The 18,563-nt window shown below is 46.6% G+C and overlaps 1 protein-coding gene across 1 annotated transcript; it reads right to left on the bottom strand.

The window, feature by feature from the left end:
• Positions 1–514: 514 nt before the first annotated feature.
• LOC310700550 (transmembrane protein 198-like) lies at positions 515–18,155 on the bottom strand. The gene is made up of 5 exons (XM_083490397.1): positions 17,947–18,155; positions 10,726–10,962; positions 6,414–6,989; positions 3,169–3,317; positions 515–2,110 (listed from the first exon to the last, which is right to left on the bottom strand). Exons 2-5 carry the CDS (start codon positions 10,904–10,906, stop codon positions 1,964–1,966), a joined length of 1,053 nt encoding a protein of 350 aa, XP_083346523.1. The 5' UTR covers positions 10,907–10,962; positions 17,947–18,155; the 3' UTR covers positions 515–1,963.
• Between the last annotated feature and the right edge of the window lie 408 nt (positions 18,156–18,563).

Genomic DNA, 18,563 nt, shown 5'->3' with positions numbered 1-18,563 from the left:
GCTTGTCTGCTTTTAACTTTTGTGAACAGGACACCAGAACCTTTTATTTCCGCTAGGCAGATTTGTATCATATTACATGCAGATGCACACAACTGCCCAGCAGCAATGTTTGGACCCGGGCAGAAAGAGAGTCAAAATAATGCAGTGTGTGACTGTGGATGTCAACGGAGTAAGAACCAGCCCCCCAACTTTCTTTTGCATACAGGGGGCAATCAATAATTTTGTGATGGTTTTGAGGGAAAGCCCTTTAAAAAAGGCTTTATGTCTCAGATCCATGGTTTTACAGGCTGCTCTGTAAAAATGGGTGGTTTCTACAGTTCAGTCAATGATGGAGAGAGATGTGATTAGAAATCCCTGGGAAAATTGTAGAGTTTCAAAAGGATCCAATCCGCTGGATCTGATGTGTGTACACATCTATGCTCCGACCCGCTGTTGCACCCCATTTTCTCTCCACCCCCATTTCACCCAACTCCAGCCTCTTTATAGTGTGACCCAAGTGATTATAGAGACAGACTGCATAGCACAAATGTATCAGTGTTAAGTATTATAAGCAGAAGTTATAAAAACAGTAACAACAACAAATATCCACAGGAAACAATCTGCTATAACAAAACAGGTCTCTTGACCAGGATTCAAACCCACTGTGTACTCACTGAATTCAGATTAATAGTTTAGGAATTGAAACCTGGGTGGTTAGCCTACAGTTTAGAGTTCAATCTTTCTCTTTCTCTCTTTTTTTAAAAAAAGAATGGTTTTTAATCCTTCTCTACGTGTTTTCAAAAAGCACCACAGTCAGGTTAAACTGAAAGCCACTTCAGTGCAGGTAAGGCTCTGTATAGACGAGAAAAGGCACTTTGGATGATAAATAGAGCCCTTTAGGGGAATTCTTCCCTTACACACTTATAGCCATTTGAGCGGGAAGGTGGGGCCATATTTGCGAACTCTGCTATTCCTCTCATAACATAATCAAGGTTTTATGAATGACTGAACAGGATCTGGGAAGGTAACTTTTGAGTTTGATGGGGGTTGGGGAGAGAAAAGCACAATTTTTCCTTCTTATATAACCCTGGTGTGGTAAACTTTCGGGCCTTCAGGTGTTTCTGAACTACAACTCCCCATATCCCTTGATAGGCCATTGACCATGTTTGCTATGAAGGGAGATGTAGTTCAAATAACTTTGGACGGTGCAAATGTTCCCTACGCACGTTGTATCGGCAAGCCAAACTGCCCTAGAGAAAAAATAATTGAATGGCGACTCTACTCACAAGATTCTGCCATCTGACCCACATACCAAAAAAAAAAAAAAAAAAAAGCAAATTGTTGTGAAAAGCACCATAGATCAGAACCATTTACCTCACCAACCTGTGGTGCGAAGATTTCAAGTTACCCCCTAGCTATTTTATCCCCGAGGTAAAATAGGGCTGTTCATCTAAGCCAAAAGGTAATCAAAGTACCCTGTTGCTAGTCCTAGACCTCTAGGGCAAATAAACCCCTTCATCCCCCAAAAGAGGGGATGTCTATGGCTTAACTGAGCCCGCAGAGGACAGATACTATACTAGCTTCAAAGTCAAGGACAGCCACCTTGAGAGGGAACCAGTTCATTGCAGCATAGCTTGCAAGGCAGCTGTAGATACCCTGCAGAGGAAGATGGCTTGCTTCTTTCACTTAACTTAATTGGGAATAAATTAATAGTGTTGTTGTGGTTGTTGTTTTTCTATTAAAAAACATCCCTTCTTTCCTGCTACTTTGATTCAGTCACATTGTTGGCCTCAAGTTTCCCTCATGGGAAAGGAAACTGCCTGCTTTTGAACATTTTTAAAAATATATATATAGCAGGCTAGCTGAGGGTGCTTGCATATCAGTCAAGCGACTGCACGGGACAAAAATATTCAAACCCCCCAGTGAGGGCAGAGTTGTGCTATGTCCCTGCTTAAGGCACAGGCGGAAGTAGAAACCGTTTCCTTCAGAGGCAGCCACGGGGCGTGGTGAGGGGAACAGTTGAGCCAGAGTCGTAATCCAGATCCACAGCGGTGTGAGCACTGGCACTCAGGTTGCTCAGCGAAGTACCAGTTCCCAGTTGCTGGCGGTCGCGCAGGCTCTGAATATAACTCTTTGGGGTGGAGAAAAAGAATGGAATGTGAGTGCGTGAACTGGGAAAGGGGAACGACATATTAACCCCTCCCCACACACCTCCATTAGGAGCCAATCCACATTGACAAAGAACCTGCCTTACGCTCAGTTATAAACAGTGGCGTAGCGTGGGGCAGGGCCACAGGGGCGGTTGCAAAATTATTAGGGGCGAAAAATTTTGACACCAAGTGCTGCCTCAATACAGCTGTACGCTTCTGTCGCTGGGCTCCACTGAACCGGCTTCGCCATGCGAACCAGGAACCAACCTCTCCGGACAACAGAACATCTCTTTTCTCTGTGGCTGCGATCTCCTGGGTGATGCAGACACGGTTAGGCAGTTGACCGTTCATGTGTTTCCCTCTCTCCCATCTCGTGCGGCCCCGGGCCCTGGCAACCCATGCTATGCCACCAATTATGTAAAGGGGGAAGGGACACAGGAGATATGTGCAAAGGAGTGATGGTCCACACTCCCATTGGCTGGCTGCAGAGTAGGCATGGGGCATTGGGTGGTTCGTAAAAAAAACATTTTTTTTTTTTAAAATGCCTGCTCCAAAGGTCTTATGTAGCTATATCTGTAATTTTATGCATATCAGTTAATATTGAAATTTCAGCCTTCACGACATAGGAAAACGGCCAAGTAAACAGCTATTTTTGTGGAGCAGGGTCAAGATATTAACTCATATGCATGAAATTTCAGATATAGCTATATAATCCCTAGTGTAGTGAGATAAGACCTTTGGAGCCGGCATTTTTTTAAAAAAAGTTTTTCATGAACCACCCTAATGGGGAACCTTTTCAGTTCTCATCATCCCTGCCGGCCATTAGCCACGCTTGTTGGGGAATTGAGGAACAGCTAGATGGCGAAAAAGTGCCCCCACGCCTGCTCCAGAGGATTGAGAAGATGCCAGGAAAAGGCCAAAGGGGCATTCTGAAGGTGACGACACAGCTGAGATCATGGGTTTGACACTGCATGTTGCAAACGGGGGCCAAGAGTTAAGATTGTGAACATTTGTGACAGGAACTCTTTCAGCCACTCACCGGTGCAAGGACATCTCCTGCACAGCGCTTGACAGTGCTGGGCTTATGCCGGTACGAACCATCCTGAGGAAGCTGGCTCTGCCTCTTCTTGGCTTCGCGCTGCCGGATCCGTAAGAGCTGCAGCTGCTTCTGGCGCCGATTCAGGACCACTGGGCAAGAGAAGAGGTGTGAGAAAGCAGAGGGAGACTACTCCTAAGAAGGCTAGTTTATAAATACAAATTTATACGTATGTGTATTTCTCTCTCTCTCTCTCTCTCTCTCTCTATATATATACAGTCATGGGGAAAAGAAAGTACAGCGGTACCTCAGGTTACATACGCTTCAGGTTACAGACTCCGCTAACCCATAAATATTACCTCGGGTTAAGAAATTTGCTTCAGGATGAGAACAGAAATCGAGCAGCGGTGGCGCAGTGGCAGCGGGAGGCCCCATTAGCTAAAGTGGTGCTTCAGGTTAAGAACAGTTTCAGATTAAGAACAGACCTCTAGAACGAATTAAGTTCTTAACCCGAGGTACCATTGAACACCCTCTTTGAATTCTGTGGTTTTACATATAAAGACAATCATTTGTTCCTTAAGGGGTAAAGGGGACCCCGGACCATTAGGTCCAGTCGTGGCCGACTCTGGGGTTGCGGCACTCATCTCACTTTATTGGCCGAGGGAGCCAGCGTACAGCTTTCGGGTCATGTGGCCAGCATGACTAAGCCGCTTCTGGCGAACCAGAGCAGCACACAGAAACTCCATTTACCTTCCTGCATTTGTTCCTTGTCCCACATTTGTTCCTTAGCAGATCTTAAAATTAGGTAAATACAACCTCAGATGAACAACAACACATGACATATTACACCATGTCCAGATATGTAAAACCACAGAATTCAAAGAGGGGTGCACTTTTTCCTATGACTGTGTGTATGTGTGTGTAAATGGTAAAGGGACCCCTGACCATTAGGTCCAGTCATGACTGACTCTGGGGTTGCGGCGCACATCTCGCTTTACTGGCCGAGGGAGCCGGCGTACAGCTTCCGGGTCATGTGGTCAGCATGACTAAGCCGCTTCTGGCGAACCAGAGCAGCACACAGAAACGCTGTTTACCTTCCCACCGGAGCGGTACCTATTTATCTACTTGAACTTCGTGTTTTCGAACTGCTAGGTTGGCAGGAGCAGGGACCAAGCAACGGGAGGTCACCCCGTCGCAGGGATTCGAACCGCCAACCTTCTGATCGGCAAGTCCTAGGCTCTGTGGTTTAACCCACAGCGCCACCTGCATCTATTTAGTAGTAGTCTTTATTAATTTACTACTTTTTACCAGACCCTTCATCCATGTAGCTCAGAGGGCTGTTCTTGGCTCTCATCCTCTTCCCCAACCCCAATCTTACTGCAATTACGGTCCTCAGGCCAAGAGAAAGTGACTGGCCCAAGATCACCCAGTGAGCTTTCTGGGCCAATTGGGGATTTAAACTGGGTCTCCCTAGTCCTTGTTTGACACTCTCAACACTCCGTGTCATACGACTGAGAAATGATTTGCACGAGGCCTTTGGGGACAAGGAAGGACAGAAGAAAAAGTGATTAACTGTGCAGCACACCTCCCTGTCTCTCTATGACTGTTGGCACTCTGCTGCCCATCAACTTTCCCTCCACTACCAGCGTCAGAAACTCTAGGTGCCAAATAGCTCCTTAAACCAAGGTTACAGTCACCAAAACAGAATGTCTAGTTGCCATTTTGGGGCAAGACGGCTCTAAATTCTTTTTTTCTTTTCAAATGATGGACTGACTGTGAGGTCAGATTAGCCTCAACCAGAGCCAGGGCCTTTTCAACATTGGCTCCGGCCTGGTGGAACGCTCTCTCTCATGAGACCAGGGCCCTGCAGGATCTGATTTCTTTCCGCAGGGCCTGTAAGACAGAGTTGTTCCGAGTGGCTTTTGGCTTGGAATTAACTTGATCCCTTCCCCCCTCTTTCTTTTTTCCTTCTGTGACAGAACTCCTACTTGGGGACTTCCCTGGCTTTTTTCTGCCCCACGTAGGACCAGTCTGGATAGTTAGCCTTGGTGAAGACTTGACGTTTTCCTCCCCAAAAAAGTTTTTGAGTTTCTGCTGAAATGAGGCTGCATTTTAATGTTGTATTTTAATCTTGTTTTTAAGTTGTATTTCAATCAATTGTTTTATATTTGGTGTTAGCCGCCCTGAGCCTGGTCTTGACAGGGGAGGGCAGGGTATACATTAAATTTATTATTATTATTATTATTATTATTATTATTATTATTATTATTATTATTGATTCCCGGTTAAATATCTGGCTAGTTCAGATGACAACCTTGAGCTAGGTTAATAACCTTTGAGAACTTAAAGGAGAGAAGTCACTTGATCCAGGGACAGTCCACATGTATACAACCTCTTTTTCCTTTGTCGCGACTGCTCCTGCTGAGGCCGCACAGAAAAAGCATTTTGGTTCCAGAAATTTATTCTGATTGCGCAGATAAAAATATAACTGAGAGAATTCCACAGGATGGGGCGTTAAGTGTGTGAAACTAGTCCAGAGCCAATGATACTCAGAAGGTGGAGATGTCAGGCACCATCTTGGCACCCAAACATCTTCACTTGGTCGGGTGCAAAATCTGCCTGGCAAATCTTGCACACTGTCTGCTACTAAAGTCTCTTACAAAAATGGGCCACATTTCGTCGGGCAGGAGGTAGGCAGGTACAGGCCCGCCTCCAGATTTTATTTTATTCATTTTTCTTTTTCATTCATTACATACATCTCAATTTCTTAACATATATTATATATTCCTCCCTCCCTCCCCTCCAGGGCTTCCCCCAACTTCCGCTTCTGGTATGTTTCTCTTTTCACCCACTTTGCTATCTCCTATATTAATAACGTAACATCAAGCCTAAAAACCTAAAAATAAAAGTAAATACAGTGGTACCTCGGGTTAAGAACTTAATTCATTCCGGAGGTTTGTTCTTAACCTGAAACTGTTCTTAACCTGAAGCATCACTTTAGCTAATGGGGCTTCCTGCTGCCACCGCTGCACGATTTCTGTTCTCATCCTGAAGCAAAGTTCTTAAGCCGAGGTACTATTTCTGGGTTAGCGGAGTCTGTAACCTGAAGCGTATGTAACCCGAGGTACCACTGTACACTATAATTTTTGAGGGGGTGGGGTCCCAGGCAGGTTGCCACGAATGCCCCCTGCCCAGTACAACTGGACCTTCTCCCCTCCGTCGGCATGGTCCTAAAGCCATCCACTCACCATCTGTGTGAGAGAAGCCCTCTGCGGTCACTCTCCACTGCAGCAGCATTCCCATCAAGGCCAGGACGGGCCATGTGGCCAGCACAGCCCAGCCACACCAGCACAGCGGGGAAGGGGGAGCCAGGCGGAGGCGGTCGTACACGTGGTGGCCCAGCGCCAAGTTCTCCACAGCGTAGTCCAAGCAGAGGGTCAGCACGGCGCCCCCAAACACCGCCGTGGAGACCACCGTCAGGGCCTTCTGCCAGCGCAAGGCCAAGACGGCACCCAGTAGGGCTGATCCCAGCAGCGAGCCGGCGGGGACCCAGGCGCTAGGCAGCTGGCACAGAGGCTCCGTGGCCACCAGTCCAGCCGTCGCCAGGAGCAAGCCGAGGAGGAGCCCCGTCAGGAACAAGCCAACCGAGTGCACCAGCATCGTGACTAAGCCGCAGAGGACGCCGATGCCCAGGGCAATCCCCGCGCTGACTTCCAGGCTCAACTGCGTGTCCAAGATGCGCTCTTTGTAGCAAAGCAGGAAGATGACGGCCGAGCCAAAGAGCAGGCCAGAGAGGAACATGATGGCTTTGAAACAGCGGTAGCCTGGCAACAGAAAGAGGGCCAAGTTTAGCGGGGGGGGGGGAGAAAGAAGGTTCTTTTTATCATAAGTGGTGGTCCTGTAGTAAGGTTGTTTGATTTTTTTCTAAAAAAAATATTAACAAATTCAAAATATAATAAAAATAATAATAAACAACAACAACAATAATATTTATTATTTATACCCCGCCCATCTGGCTGGGTTTCCCCAGCCACTCTGGGCGGCTTCCAACAAAACACTAAAATACAATAACCTATTAAACATGAAAAGCTTCCCTAAACAAGGCTGCCTTTAGATGTCTTCTAAAAGTTTGGTAGTTAATTTTCTCTTTGACATCTGGTGGGAGGGCGTTCCACAGGGCGGATGCCACTACCGAGGAGGCCCTCTGCCTGGTTCCCTGTAACTTGGTTTCTCGCAGCGAGGGAACCGCCAGAAGGCACTCGGCGCTGGACCTCAGTATCCGGGCAGAACGATGGAGGTGGAAACGCTCCTTCAGGTATACTGGACCGAGGCCATAGCAAATCAACAATACAAATCATCTTCATTGTTTTCCCCCCTCCCTTTTCCCCCCTCCCACCTCACCAACAAATCCTCCCTCCCTGCCCCCTCAGGACTTCCCTCAGCTCCTCTGATTTCTCATCTCCTATTGTTTTCTGCATATTATAAAATTGTATACATCCTTGTATTATCTATCCATCATATTAACCCAACTAATTTGTGTATGTTTATTCAAAACCTGGCAAGGAGTCCAGTTCATTTTGTTGTCTTTTTAAATAGATTGAAAAAGGTTCCTATTCTTCTTTGAAGTCACAGTTGTGGTCCTGTAGTCAGGTTAAGGCAGGGGTGCCCAAACTTTTTCAAAGAGTGCCAGATTTGATGAAGTGAACATCCGTTATTTTACCCCAAAGTTGTTGTGCTTTTTTAAAGGATTTTACCCCAGGACGTATACTGCCACAGGGGCCGGATTAAATCGATTGGCGGGCCAGATTAGGCCCCGAAATAGACTTTGGACATGCCTGGGTTAAGGCTTGCTGGGAAATGATATATAATGGAATGAAAAGCATGTTTAAAATAACGTTTGCTTAAAAACAACAACCAGAAGCTTTTCTTTTGGGAATTATAGGGACAGAACTGTATAGAAACTTATTCATGTACATTACTACAGCAGCAAGAATGTTACTCGCCCCAAAATAGAAAGAAGCAGAAGTCCCAGCAAAGGAAAAATGGATACAAAAACTTATGGAATATGCTGAAATGGCGAAACTTATCGGAAGAATAAGAAATCAAGATAGCAAACTTTTTATAAAAGAATGGAAATGGTTTGTTGAATATTTACAGATAAACTGTAAACAAATAAAAGCATTGGCAGGACTATTATAATAACCTGCAGTTTCATAAGAGTATATATTTAAAGAAGATGAATAAGTGAGCAAATTAAGTTAAGTTGGATATGCAGAAGATATTAAAAATAAATTTAAGGAACCGCAGAAAGCGGGGGAAGGAAGTCGAGTTTTGAAATGTCAAAATGATTGTAAAATCAGTGAAATGTATAAACCTGAATATTAATTTTTTAAATATATTTTTTAAAGGAAGATGTCCTAGACAGAATCTGGGGGCTTCTGCACACACCAAGTTTAGCAGAGGAAATCTTTAAAAACAGGGAGGGTATATTTCGTTAATAGGCTATTCCAAGACAGGGGCTACTGAAAAAAGGTTACATCTAAATTCTCATTATGGTTAAGCTAGAATCTCTTAAAACTGAAAACATGGCAAGAAAAGCTACCTTGTTGTTGTTTTTTGGGGGGGATGTAGGGAAATAGTCCTTCTGTAAACATCAAGAAAGAAAAGTTTTATGACGCAGACTCACTGTTATCACAATTACTGGAGGACAACTTGTTACTTGTTGCTTTTTGAAATAGGTCAAGTATGGAGGACACACAGTTCTTATTAGCTTGGCTATTTCATGTAATTCAAAACATGGGCTGAGAGGTTGTTGGAATTTTTGCAGGGTGGCAGGGAAGAAGAGGTGGAATTTCTGACTTTTTAAAGAAAACACAACTCTGATTCCCCCAGCATTAAAAAATGAAAATGGCAATGAAAAATTATCACCCTCTTCTCTCCCTCCCCGTCGTTCCTCACTCTTTGAAGGCTAAAATGCCCAAGTCAGTCAGTACATGTGACAGGATCATTTAAGACTCTTAATACATGGTTTTGTTCAGCCTCCAGAGTTAGGTTCCAAATAAGTCATCATTTATAAGCCACCAACCTTCCACAATAGACTCTGCTTTCTATCTCCCTTGCAAAGTTCAGGCTGGCTAACCTACCCCAGATCGGAAGACCCCAAATATTTTGTCTCCAGTTGTGACTTATATTCTTAATTACTCAGTTCACTTAATGGGAAAATGCGACAATTTTTCAGTGTTTCAGGTATATTTCCTAGAACCACGATTATGTTCAATGAAACATCCTAGAGTTTTCCTGCTCTCTTGGCAGAATAAAATAAAACATACATACAGCAACAGTGTTGTTGTGTAGGCTCCTATGATTAAGTAATGGGCATATATAGCATACATTCAACACAAAAAACAGCAACAATTTGTTGTTGACAAAGGATAGCTGGACATAGAAAGGGCCCCATTACCTTCAGTAGCTTAGGGCAGGGGTAGGCAACCTAAGGCCCATGGGCTGGATCCGGCCCAATCGCCTTCTCAATCCAGCCCACGGACGGTCTGGGAATCAGTGGGTTTTTACATACCGTATTTTGCGCCCCATAGGACGCTCCGGCCCATAGGACGCACCTAGCTTTTTTGGGGGGGAAATATAGGGAAAAAAATTTATTTCCCCCCCAGGTGCAGGGCTGGAAGAACCAGGTCGGGGAACAGTGGGAAGGCACGCTCTGCCTCCCCGCTGTCCCCCGAGCTTGTGGGGCTGGCGATGGGGAGAAGTGCGCTGATCCTGGGACTGCAGGCAGCTCTGCGCCGCCATCCGGAGCGGGGCGGGACTTCGCGCCCCGCTCCCGGTGGCCGCGCAGAGCTGCGCTGATCCCAGGATGGCAGGCAGCTCTGCGCCGCCATCTGGAGCAGGGCGGGACTTAGCGCCCCGCTCCCGATGGCCGCGCAGAGCTGTGCTGAGCCGGGGACTGCAGGCAGCTCTGCGCAACCCCCGGAGCCGGTCTCCCGAGGGTTGCGCAGAGCTTCCTGAAGCCTGGAGAGCGAGAGGGGTTGGTGCGCACCGACCCCTCTCGCTCTCCAGGCTTCAGCGAAAGCCTGCATTCGCCCCATAGGACGCACCCAGATTTCCCCTTCATTTTTGGAGGGGAAAAAGTGCGTCCTATAGGGCGAAAAATACGGTAAGTAGAATGTGTTCTTTTATTTAAAATGCATCCCTGGGTTATTTGTGGGGCCTGCCTGGTGTTTTTACATGAGTAGAATGTGTTCTTTTATTTAAAATGCATCTCTGGGTTATTTGTGGGGCATAGGAATTCATTCATTTCCCCCCCCCCCACCAAAAAAAAAAAATAGTCCGGCTCACCACATGGTCTGAGGGACGGTGGACCAGCCCACAGCTGAAAAAAGTTGCTGACCCCTGGCTTAGGGCCTCATAAACCTAAATCCGGCCATGGCGCCAACCACTATCCCTAGTGCATGTAAACAACCCATTGGGAACAGAGGAAAAAGGAAAGAGAAGTGAAGTTTGAGATGGAATCAGAGACAGAACTGTCTCTTTCCCCTTTCTACTCACCGAAGCAGCAGTAGACAACTCCGAAAACGCAGCAGAGGCCACAGATCACACAGGGAATCACCTCATAGTGCCTTTCGGAAAGGAGGGCGCAGGGATCGGAGGCAGGATCGCTGGGCTCTGTTGCCCCCTCATTAAAGCCCCTGGGGTCAGGAGTAACTGGAAGCAGCGGAGTCGGGTCCATGCTGGTCAGCGGGATGCAGCTCAGCTTTCAAGAGCCATCCAAGCAGGATTGGCAGCCTGCAGAGAGGGAGAGAGGTTTACTCTCAGCTTGAAGAGTGCCAAATGCCCCTGACTTGAGAATTTTAGAAAAACCTATAACCAACCAACTCCTCTTCCTCCAGAAGCACAGCAGGGGCCATCAGAGATCTAAATCCTTTAGGATTGCCTGGGGGAAGATTGAGAGATGTGGCTGGAGGAGGAGAGCAGTGCAAGGAATGTCCGATGAGAGCGTGGGGGGAAAGAGCTGTGGTGGCACAGCTGAAACGGAGCCACAAACCTCACCAAGTATTTTTGTTTAGGGGCAGTTATGCGATTCAGGAAAGAAGAGCACAGCATAACAAGGGAACACACTAGGACATCAAAATGATGCTAAAATGTGTAAGGAAACATAATGCGTAAGATGCCAACTGCCCAGTACGTATAGGTAGAAATATTCCTCAGGGATACAAATTAGGATTATAATATGACATTTGTGACTGCACCTCTGTCACTAAAGAAATTTATTTTGGGAGGTGGAGGAAGAGAGATTTCTGCTGTCCCTCCCAGCACTCCTCAGCCCAAACCTCAAGAACAGGGTAATCCTACTACACATAACCATAAATGTTAAAGGGACCCCTGACCATTAGGTCCAGTCGTGGCTGACTCTGGGGTTGCAGCGCTCATCTCGCTCTATTGGCCGAGGGAGCTGGCGTACAGCTTCTGGGTCATGTGGCCAGCATGACCAAGCCACTTCTGGCAAACCAGAGCAGCACAGGGAAACGCCGTTTACCTTCTCGTCGGAGCAGTACCTATTTATCTACTTGCACTTTGATGTGCTTTTGAACTGCTAGGTTGGCAAAAGCAGGGACCGAGCAACGGGAGCTCACCCCGTCACGGGGATTCGAACCGCCAACCTTCTGATCGGCAAGTCCTAGGCTCTGTGGTGTAACCCACAGTGCCACATGTTTGCTTATTGAATAAATCTAAGTTACTGGCTCTGAACCAGGAGTGAAACTGATCAATAGTTCCCCAGTGTCTCGTCCCTAGAGCTAGAAAAGGTGCAGAAAAAGGAAATCAAAGCAATCAAGGGGGAAAGCAATACTTAAGCTTCTCAGTTTAGGGGGAAGACAGGTAAGGGGACTGAGACATAGATTTAAGTGTATATGATTACTTATGGTAAAGAGAGAGAAAAAGGAGCTTTCTTGTGTTGAGCGTACTTCTCCAGTGGGTGGAGGGATCCTGGTAGTCATTACGAACATAAATAGGTGTGTGATGGGCATACAGACTGTAGAGTAAATTGCCTGCCTGGTAGGGCTGGGCGATACCTGGTTTTCAGCTTCGTGATTTATCACCAGCTAAACATTGCAATATACTGATATACTACAATGTATGAAACAAGGATGAAGCTATGAAGGGGCATTGGCCGACTTCACGGTTTTCCCACACTGTGATTTTAGCGTGCACACACACATCATGATTCATGATATATTACCAGGTCAAAAATTATGAAACCAATATTGTGATATGGACATCAAACCAGTACTGGACGATATAGGACCCACGTACCTAAGGGACTGCCTTTCTTGGTATGCCCCACGGAGGACCTTAAGGTCCACAAATGAAAACATTTTGGAGGTCCCAAGTCGCAAGGTGGTTAGATTGGTCTCAACTAGGGCCAGGGTCTTTTCAGTACTGGCCCCAACTTGGTGGGACGCTCTGTCACAAGAGACTAGGGCCCTGAGGGACTTGACATCTTTCCGCAGGGCCTGCAAGACAGAGCTGTTCTGCCTGGCCTTTGGTTTAGACTCAGTCTGACCCTCATGTTTCCCTCCCCTTATGGTTTTGATCTATGGGCTACTTTTAAAATGAGGCTGCATTTTAAATTGCATTTTAACCTGTATTTTAAATTGGTTCCCCCCCCATTATGTTTTTACTGTAATTTTACTGGTGATAGCCGCCCTGAGCCCAGCTCTGGCCAGGGAGGGCGGGGTATAAATAAAATGTATTATTATTATTATTATTATTATTATTATTATTATTATTATTATTATTATTATTATTATTTTATCGCCCAGCCCTATTGCCTGATGTGAAGGTTGTGGATGTTGCCCATCACCCACATAGTGCAGTAGTCCGCAGTCATTTGTCAAATTGGCACCAGTGACATGGGGAAATGTAGTTGTGAGGTCCTGGAAGCCAAAAGAAATAGGCTCTACTTGTATTGGGATGGGACCAGGCTGATTGTTAGCTGCTTTGAGACTCCTTAAAGGGAGTGAAAGACAGGATATCAAGTCCAAACTCTTGTTCTGTTGGTGCTTGAAATAAACAAGATGTCAGAAAAGCCTTTAAAGTGATTAAGAGTGAAAAGTTGGCAAGAGCTGAAGAAAAAGAAGAAGAGGAGTTTGGATTTGATATCCCGCTTTATCACTACCCTAAGGAGTCTCAAAGCGGCTAACATTCTCCTTTCCCTTCCTTCCCCACAACAAACACTCTGTGAGGTGAGTGGGGCTGAGAGACTTCAAAGAAGTGTGACTGGCCCAAGGTCACCCAGCAGCTGCATGTGGAGGAGCGGAGACGCGAACCCGGTTCCCCAGATAACGAGACCACCGCTCTTAACCACTACACCACACTGGCTCTGCGGAGGGTTTCCCTACACTGTCAAAGGCAGTACAGTGGTACCTCGGTTTACATATGCTTCAGGTTACAGACTCCGCTAACCCAGAAATAGTACCTCGGGTTAAGAACTTTGCTTCAGGATGAGAACAGAAATCGTGCTCCAGCGGCATGGCGGCAGCAGGAGGCCCCCTTAGCTAAAGTGGTGCTTCAGGTTAAGAACAGACCTCTGGAACAAATTAAGTACTTAACCTGAGGTACCACTGTACAGTGGTACCTCGGGTTACATACGCTTCAGGTTACATACGGTTCAAGTTACAGACTCCGCTAACCCAGAAATAGTCCTTCAGGTTAAGAACTTTGCTTCAGGATGAGAACAGAAACCGTGCTCCGGCAGCGCAGCAGCAGCAGGAGGCCCCATTAGCTAAAGTGGTGCTTCAGGTTAAGAACAGTTTCAGGTTAAGTACGGACCTCCGGAACGAATTAAATACTTAACCCGAGGTACCACTGTATGTCTCTGAATACCAGTTGATGGAAATCACACGTGGGCCGAGGGCTCCTTTGCTCAAATCCTGCCCGTGAGTTTCCCACAGGTATCTGGCTGGCCACGGTGAGAACCGGATGCTGGACTAGATAGGCCATTGGCCTGATCCAGTAGGCTCTTCTTATGATGTCCACTAGGCCCTGCCCACCTCATTTCCTATCCCCCTTTCCCGCTCCCCAAGGGTTAAGCTGTTCACATGACCCAAGTGGTGGAAAACATAACTAATCTCCATTCCCACCCCCCAAAACACCCAGATGGAATTGGCAACGGATTATTCCTCCCCTCTCTCCCCCAATCTGGCATCCGTCACATACAATCCAAGCCAAAGCTTGCGCATACAACTTTCAACCCCTTCCCCTTGCACCAGGGAGAGATGAAAGGGGGTAGTTTGGGGGCTGTCAAGAGACACAAAGAGGTGGAAGTCAACAATTACATCTAAATTCAACAACTATTAAACTTGGTCACCAGCCATGGCTTCTAGGTCCTATCCCCAGCTCTGAAGGGGAAGGGGAAGCCTAGTGAATTGGAGCAAGAGATAGAACTAGGTGCCAGAACTTCTGGGCTCTTTTCCCAGCTTCAAGGGAGAAGGTATCCATCATTTTTCATACAGGCCCTGGGTGAAAGGCAAGGAAATCTAGACAGGCCCCAAGACTTCCCTGTCAGTAGGGTTGCCAAGTGCCCCCTTTTTCCAAGAAATGCCCCATCAGTCAGAGCATCCCAGTCTCCCTGAGAACATGACAACAAATTTCCTGATTTCTGTGGAGTGTTGTGTTCTACAGTTAAAAGCTGGCAACTTTGCCTACATCCAGCCACTGTTCCCTTTGTGTAATACTTTGATGGAGTGGCCTCTAAAATAACCAGTAAAGATGGCAAGGAGACAGATGGCCAGCAGGAATGATGGGGGCTCGGGGGGGGGGCGCTTTCTCCCAAAGTCAATGCAGGAGACAAACGGAACATTTATCCTGGGTGCAGACCTTTGGGTGGGGAGCACAGGACAGCCAGACACTGAGCTGCACAGTGATGCCCCTCAAATGTTGTCCCTAATTCTGTCATATGTACCCAGGACCTTGAAGAAAGATGCTTGGGCAGCTCTAAATGAGAATTAGACAAATTCATGGAGGGTAAGTGGCTACTGCTCATAATGGCGGTCTGCAACATCTGCAGGGTGCTTCCGAGTGCCAGGAGAATAGCAACCAGAAAGTGCTGTTGCCCCCTGGGCTTCCTATAGGCATCTGGTTGAGCAACCAGAGGGACTTTCATTCTCTTTGCTTGTTGCTGAAAATCACAAATGGGAAGATTGCTGTTGCCCTGATTGTGGGCTTCAAATAGACATCTGGTTGACCACTTCTTTATATGGTTCAGGACTCCTGTACATAAAGGTTCAGCTTTCCTCATAAGAACCTGCCCAGATCCCAGAATGGTCATCTGAGGCCCTTCTCTGTATGCCACCTCCAAGGAAGGTCCAGATGATGGGAACGAGAGAATGGTGTTTCTGCAGTAGCCTCCCCATCTATAGAATGCTCTCTCCAAGGAGGTCCACCGCACACCAACTTTGTCTTTGTTTTAGCTCCAAGCGAATACGTTGCTGTTTTCTCAGCAGCACTAATGATTGGATGTTTTTATGTTATGTTTCAATACGTTTACCTGTTTTTATTAGTGCATTTTATTCTCATGAATCACTTGGGGACTTTGTGGAAAGCAATACAGTGGTACCTCAGGTTAAGTACTTAATTCGTTCCAGAGGTCTGTTCTTAACCTGAAGCTGTTCTTAACCTGAAGCACTACTTTAGCTAATGGGGCCTCCTGCTGCCACTGCTGCGTGATTTCTGTTCTTATCCTGAAGCAAAGTTCTTAACCTGAGGTACTATTTCTGGGTTAGCGGAGTCTGTAACCTGAAGCGTCTGTAACCCAAGGTACCACTGTACACAAATTCAACAAACCTAAAACCTGTAAGAACGTAAGACTCCACTTGAAGGGTCTTTAGTCTAGTCCAGTTCTTACAACAGGGCAATGAAATATTACAAGGTAGTCGTGAGAGGAAGGGATCACAGTTACATAAGAAAGCAGGAGATGTATTCACAAAGAATGCCTCTCACCTGCGCAAGGTGATGAAGCAGACTCAGCTAGCCATGAGTAATTAATTGTAGGTTGCAATTCTGTTATACCATCAACCAAAGCTTACATTTGATTCCATTATTCTATCATTCTCGCCACTCCTATCAGTATTCTCAGTCACTAATGTGCATTGAAGTGATTTTAAAATTCCACTTTTTTAAAATCATCCTAAATGTGACAGGATGGCTAAAGCAGAGAACTTAATGCAATTCAAAGGACAGTACCTTTGAGTCATACACATTTCGTTGCAGAAAAACAACACCAAACCCACGGGGAGAGCCAGGTGTGATTATCATAAACAGACGCCTATCTATTTGTGAGGACGGGGAAACGACGATTGACAGAGGGGTGGTACGCATGGTGTTTGGTTATACATGGTACAAAATGACTTCACATAGGAAATTGCATGAAACTCTTGTGCCAGTTATTAAGTGAGAACTCTTCTCCTGCAAGAAAATTAGAAGAAGCAGCACAATGCTAGAGACATCTATAGAGAAGAGTTATTTCCAGGAAAGTACATATAGGCGGCAGCCTTGTTTTTGAACTTTCAGGATGAGTGCCAGAAAGGGTGTCAGAGCTCATCTGCTGGAAGCTATAGCCTATCTCTCCTTTAAGGGGACGCGAGGGAAGGCGGCATTAATTTGGGTGAGCGGAGGGTACTTAAAGGGGGAAACACTCTGCAAATATGCAGAAGCATTTTTTCTTTACTGCATGTATAATATGATGACCTTGCCCCAGTTTCAGGGCTGAGCCCTGGTTCAGATCAAAACTTAGTCAAACTCCCTGAATATATTTGCTCCCATCATACACACACACACACACACACACACACACACACAGCATTTTCACACACAATATTTCACTCATGCACGTTTGCCATGTTGAGGACGGCAGCTGAACCAGTGGTTCCCGAAATCCTGGCTATTTGCATGTGTATATACAATATTGGCTACAGAGGTGCTGCTGGCTCCTCCCTGTGTGCCCCCCCCCAAACCGCCCCAGCCATGGCTTGACTCCCAGACAGGAAAACGGTGCTGAGTTTAACGGAAATATTCCCTTTGGGATCAGAGAACAAGAATCAGTTTAGAATACCATTAGCTTGCTTGAGCTCAGAGGGAGGGAAGAAAGGACACAGCTGGGAATCTGGGAGGTGGGTGGAAGGCTTAGCAAGCAATCCCTAAAATTTAGGGCTCGCAACAAAGTTCTGCGGATTGCTGAAGAAGTGTTGGAGAGAGTCATAAAAAAATAAAAAAATAGCAATCAAATCCCGGACAGTGGTAGGAGGAGGCTCACACTGCTTGGCCCTCGTTCTTTTCTTTTCTGAACTCGTTGGTAAAAGCTTCCCAGATATTAAATTGAGGAATGAATTCTACGGAAGCTCAGAAGGACTCAGAATAATCCGGACACTGGGAGGAGAGAACTGTTGCTGGTCTGCCTCCCCCCCTTTACCCATCTTAAATCTCGTTCAGGGACCAGTCACCTCCCTCCAGCCACCCTGATCTGAATTCCAGCCAACTTTCCAAGTTGGCAAAGACCTTCTGAAACGATGCAGAACATTTCCCCAAAAAACATTATTTTTGAAGCGCGCACGCAGACACAAACAAAAAACTATATTGACTTTGGAGGGGCTGGGCGGACGCGCGAGACAACCGCTCTCGGAGCTTTAACGCTGAGCATAAAGGGAGTCCGGATTTCTATTCCACATCACCGGAAAAGAAAAGTACATAAGCCGCTTGGTCGATATAACTTACCAGTCCAGAGCAGGGTTCCCACCACCGCATATAGACGGGACTGGTTTGCAAAAGAACCATCCCATCTATCAGCTCCACCCACTCCGGAGAGTAACTGTTGGGAACTGAAAGAGCATGCAAAAGAGGTGCCTAAATAAAAGATCAAATCTCCTCCCCCGCACAGACCCCACCCCCGATTTAGCCCCCCTTTCCTCCAGTTCAAAAAACTCGGGGCAAAATAATCTCTCCCCCCCCCCACGACAGCTGAAGAGTGACCTCATCAAGCGCTGGGCGGGGCCAGCGGAGAAGCTGGGCGACCCGAGGGAGAACAGAATGGGGTCTCCAGAAAGAAAGGAGAAACTAACCGCCGCCTCCTTCTCCATGTTTCTGGCAAAAAAAAAAAAAGAGGGGTAGCGGAAAGAGAAACTGGGCTCTTGAATCCGCGGAAAGCCGCGGCTGGAAAAGAATGGTCTATTCCCCCCACCCCCTCTCTTTTTGGGGGCAAGAGGGTTGGTTCCTTCCAGTTGCAGAGAATGGTTTGATTGTCCTGCAGAGAAAGGAGCAATTTAGACTTATCAGTGCGCGGGGAGAGCGGCCTTGTGGGGGCTTCTATAGGGCCAACTGTTGCAGGGCAGGGA

The sequence above is a fragment of the Podarcis liolepis genome, assembly GCF_965112155.1.
Source record: "Podarcis liolepis genome assembly, chromosome: 2".
Lineage (NCBI taxonomy): Eukaryota > Metazoa > Chordata > Lepidosauria > Squamata > Lacertidae > Podarcis > Podarcis liolepis.
This window is presented reverse-complemented; position numbering and strand designations above follow the sequence as displayed.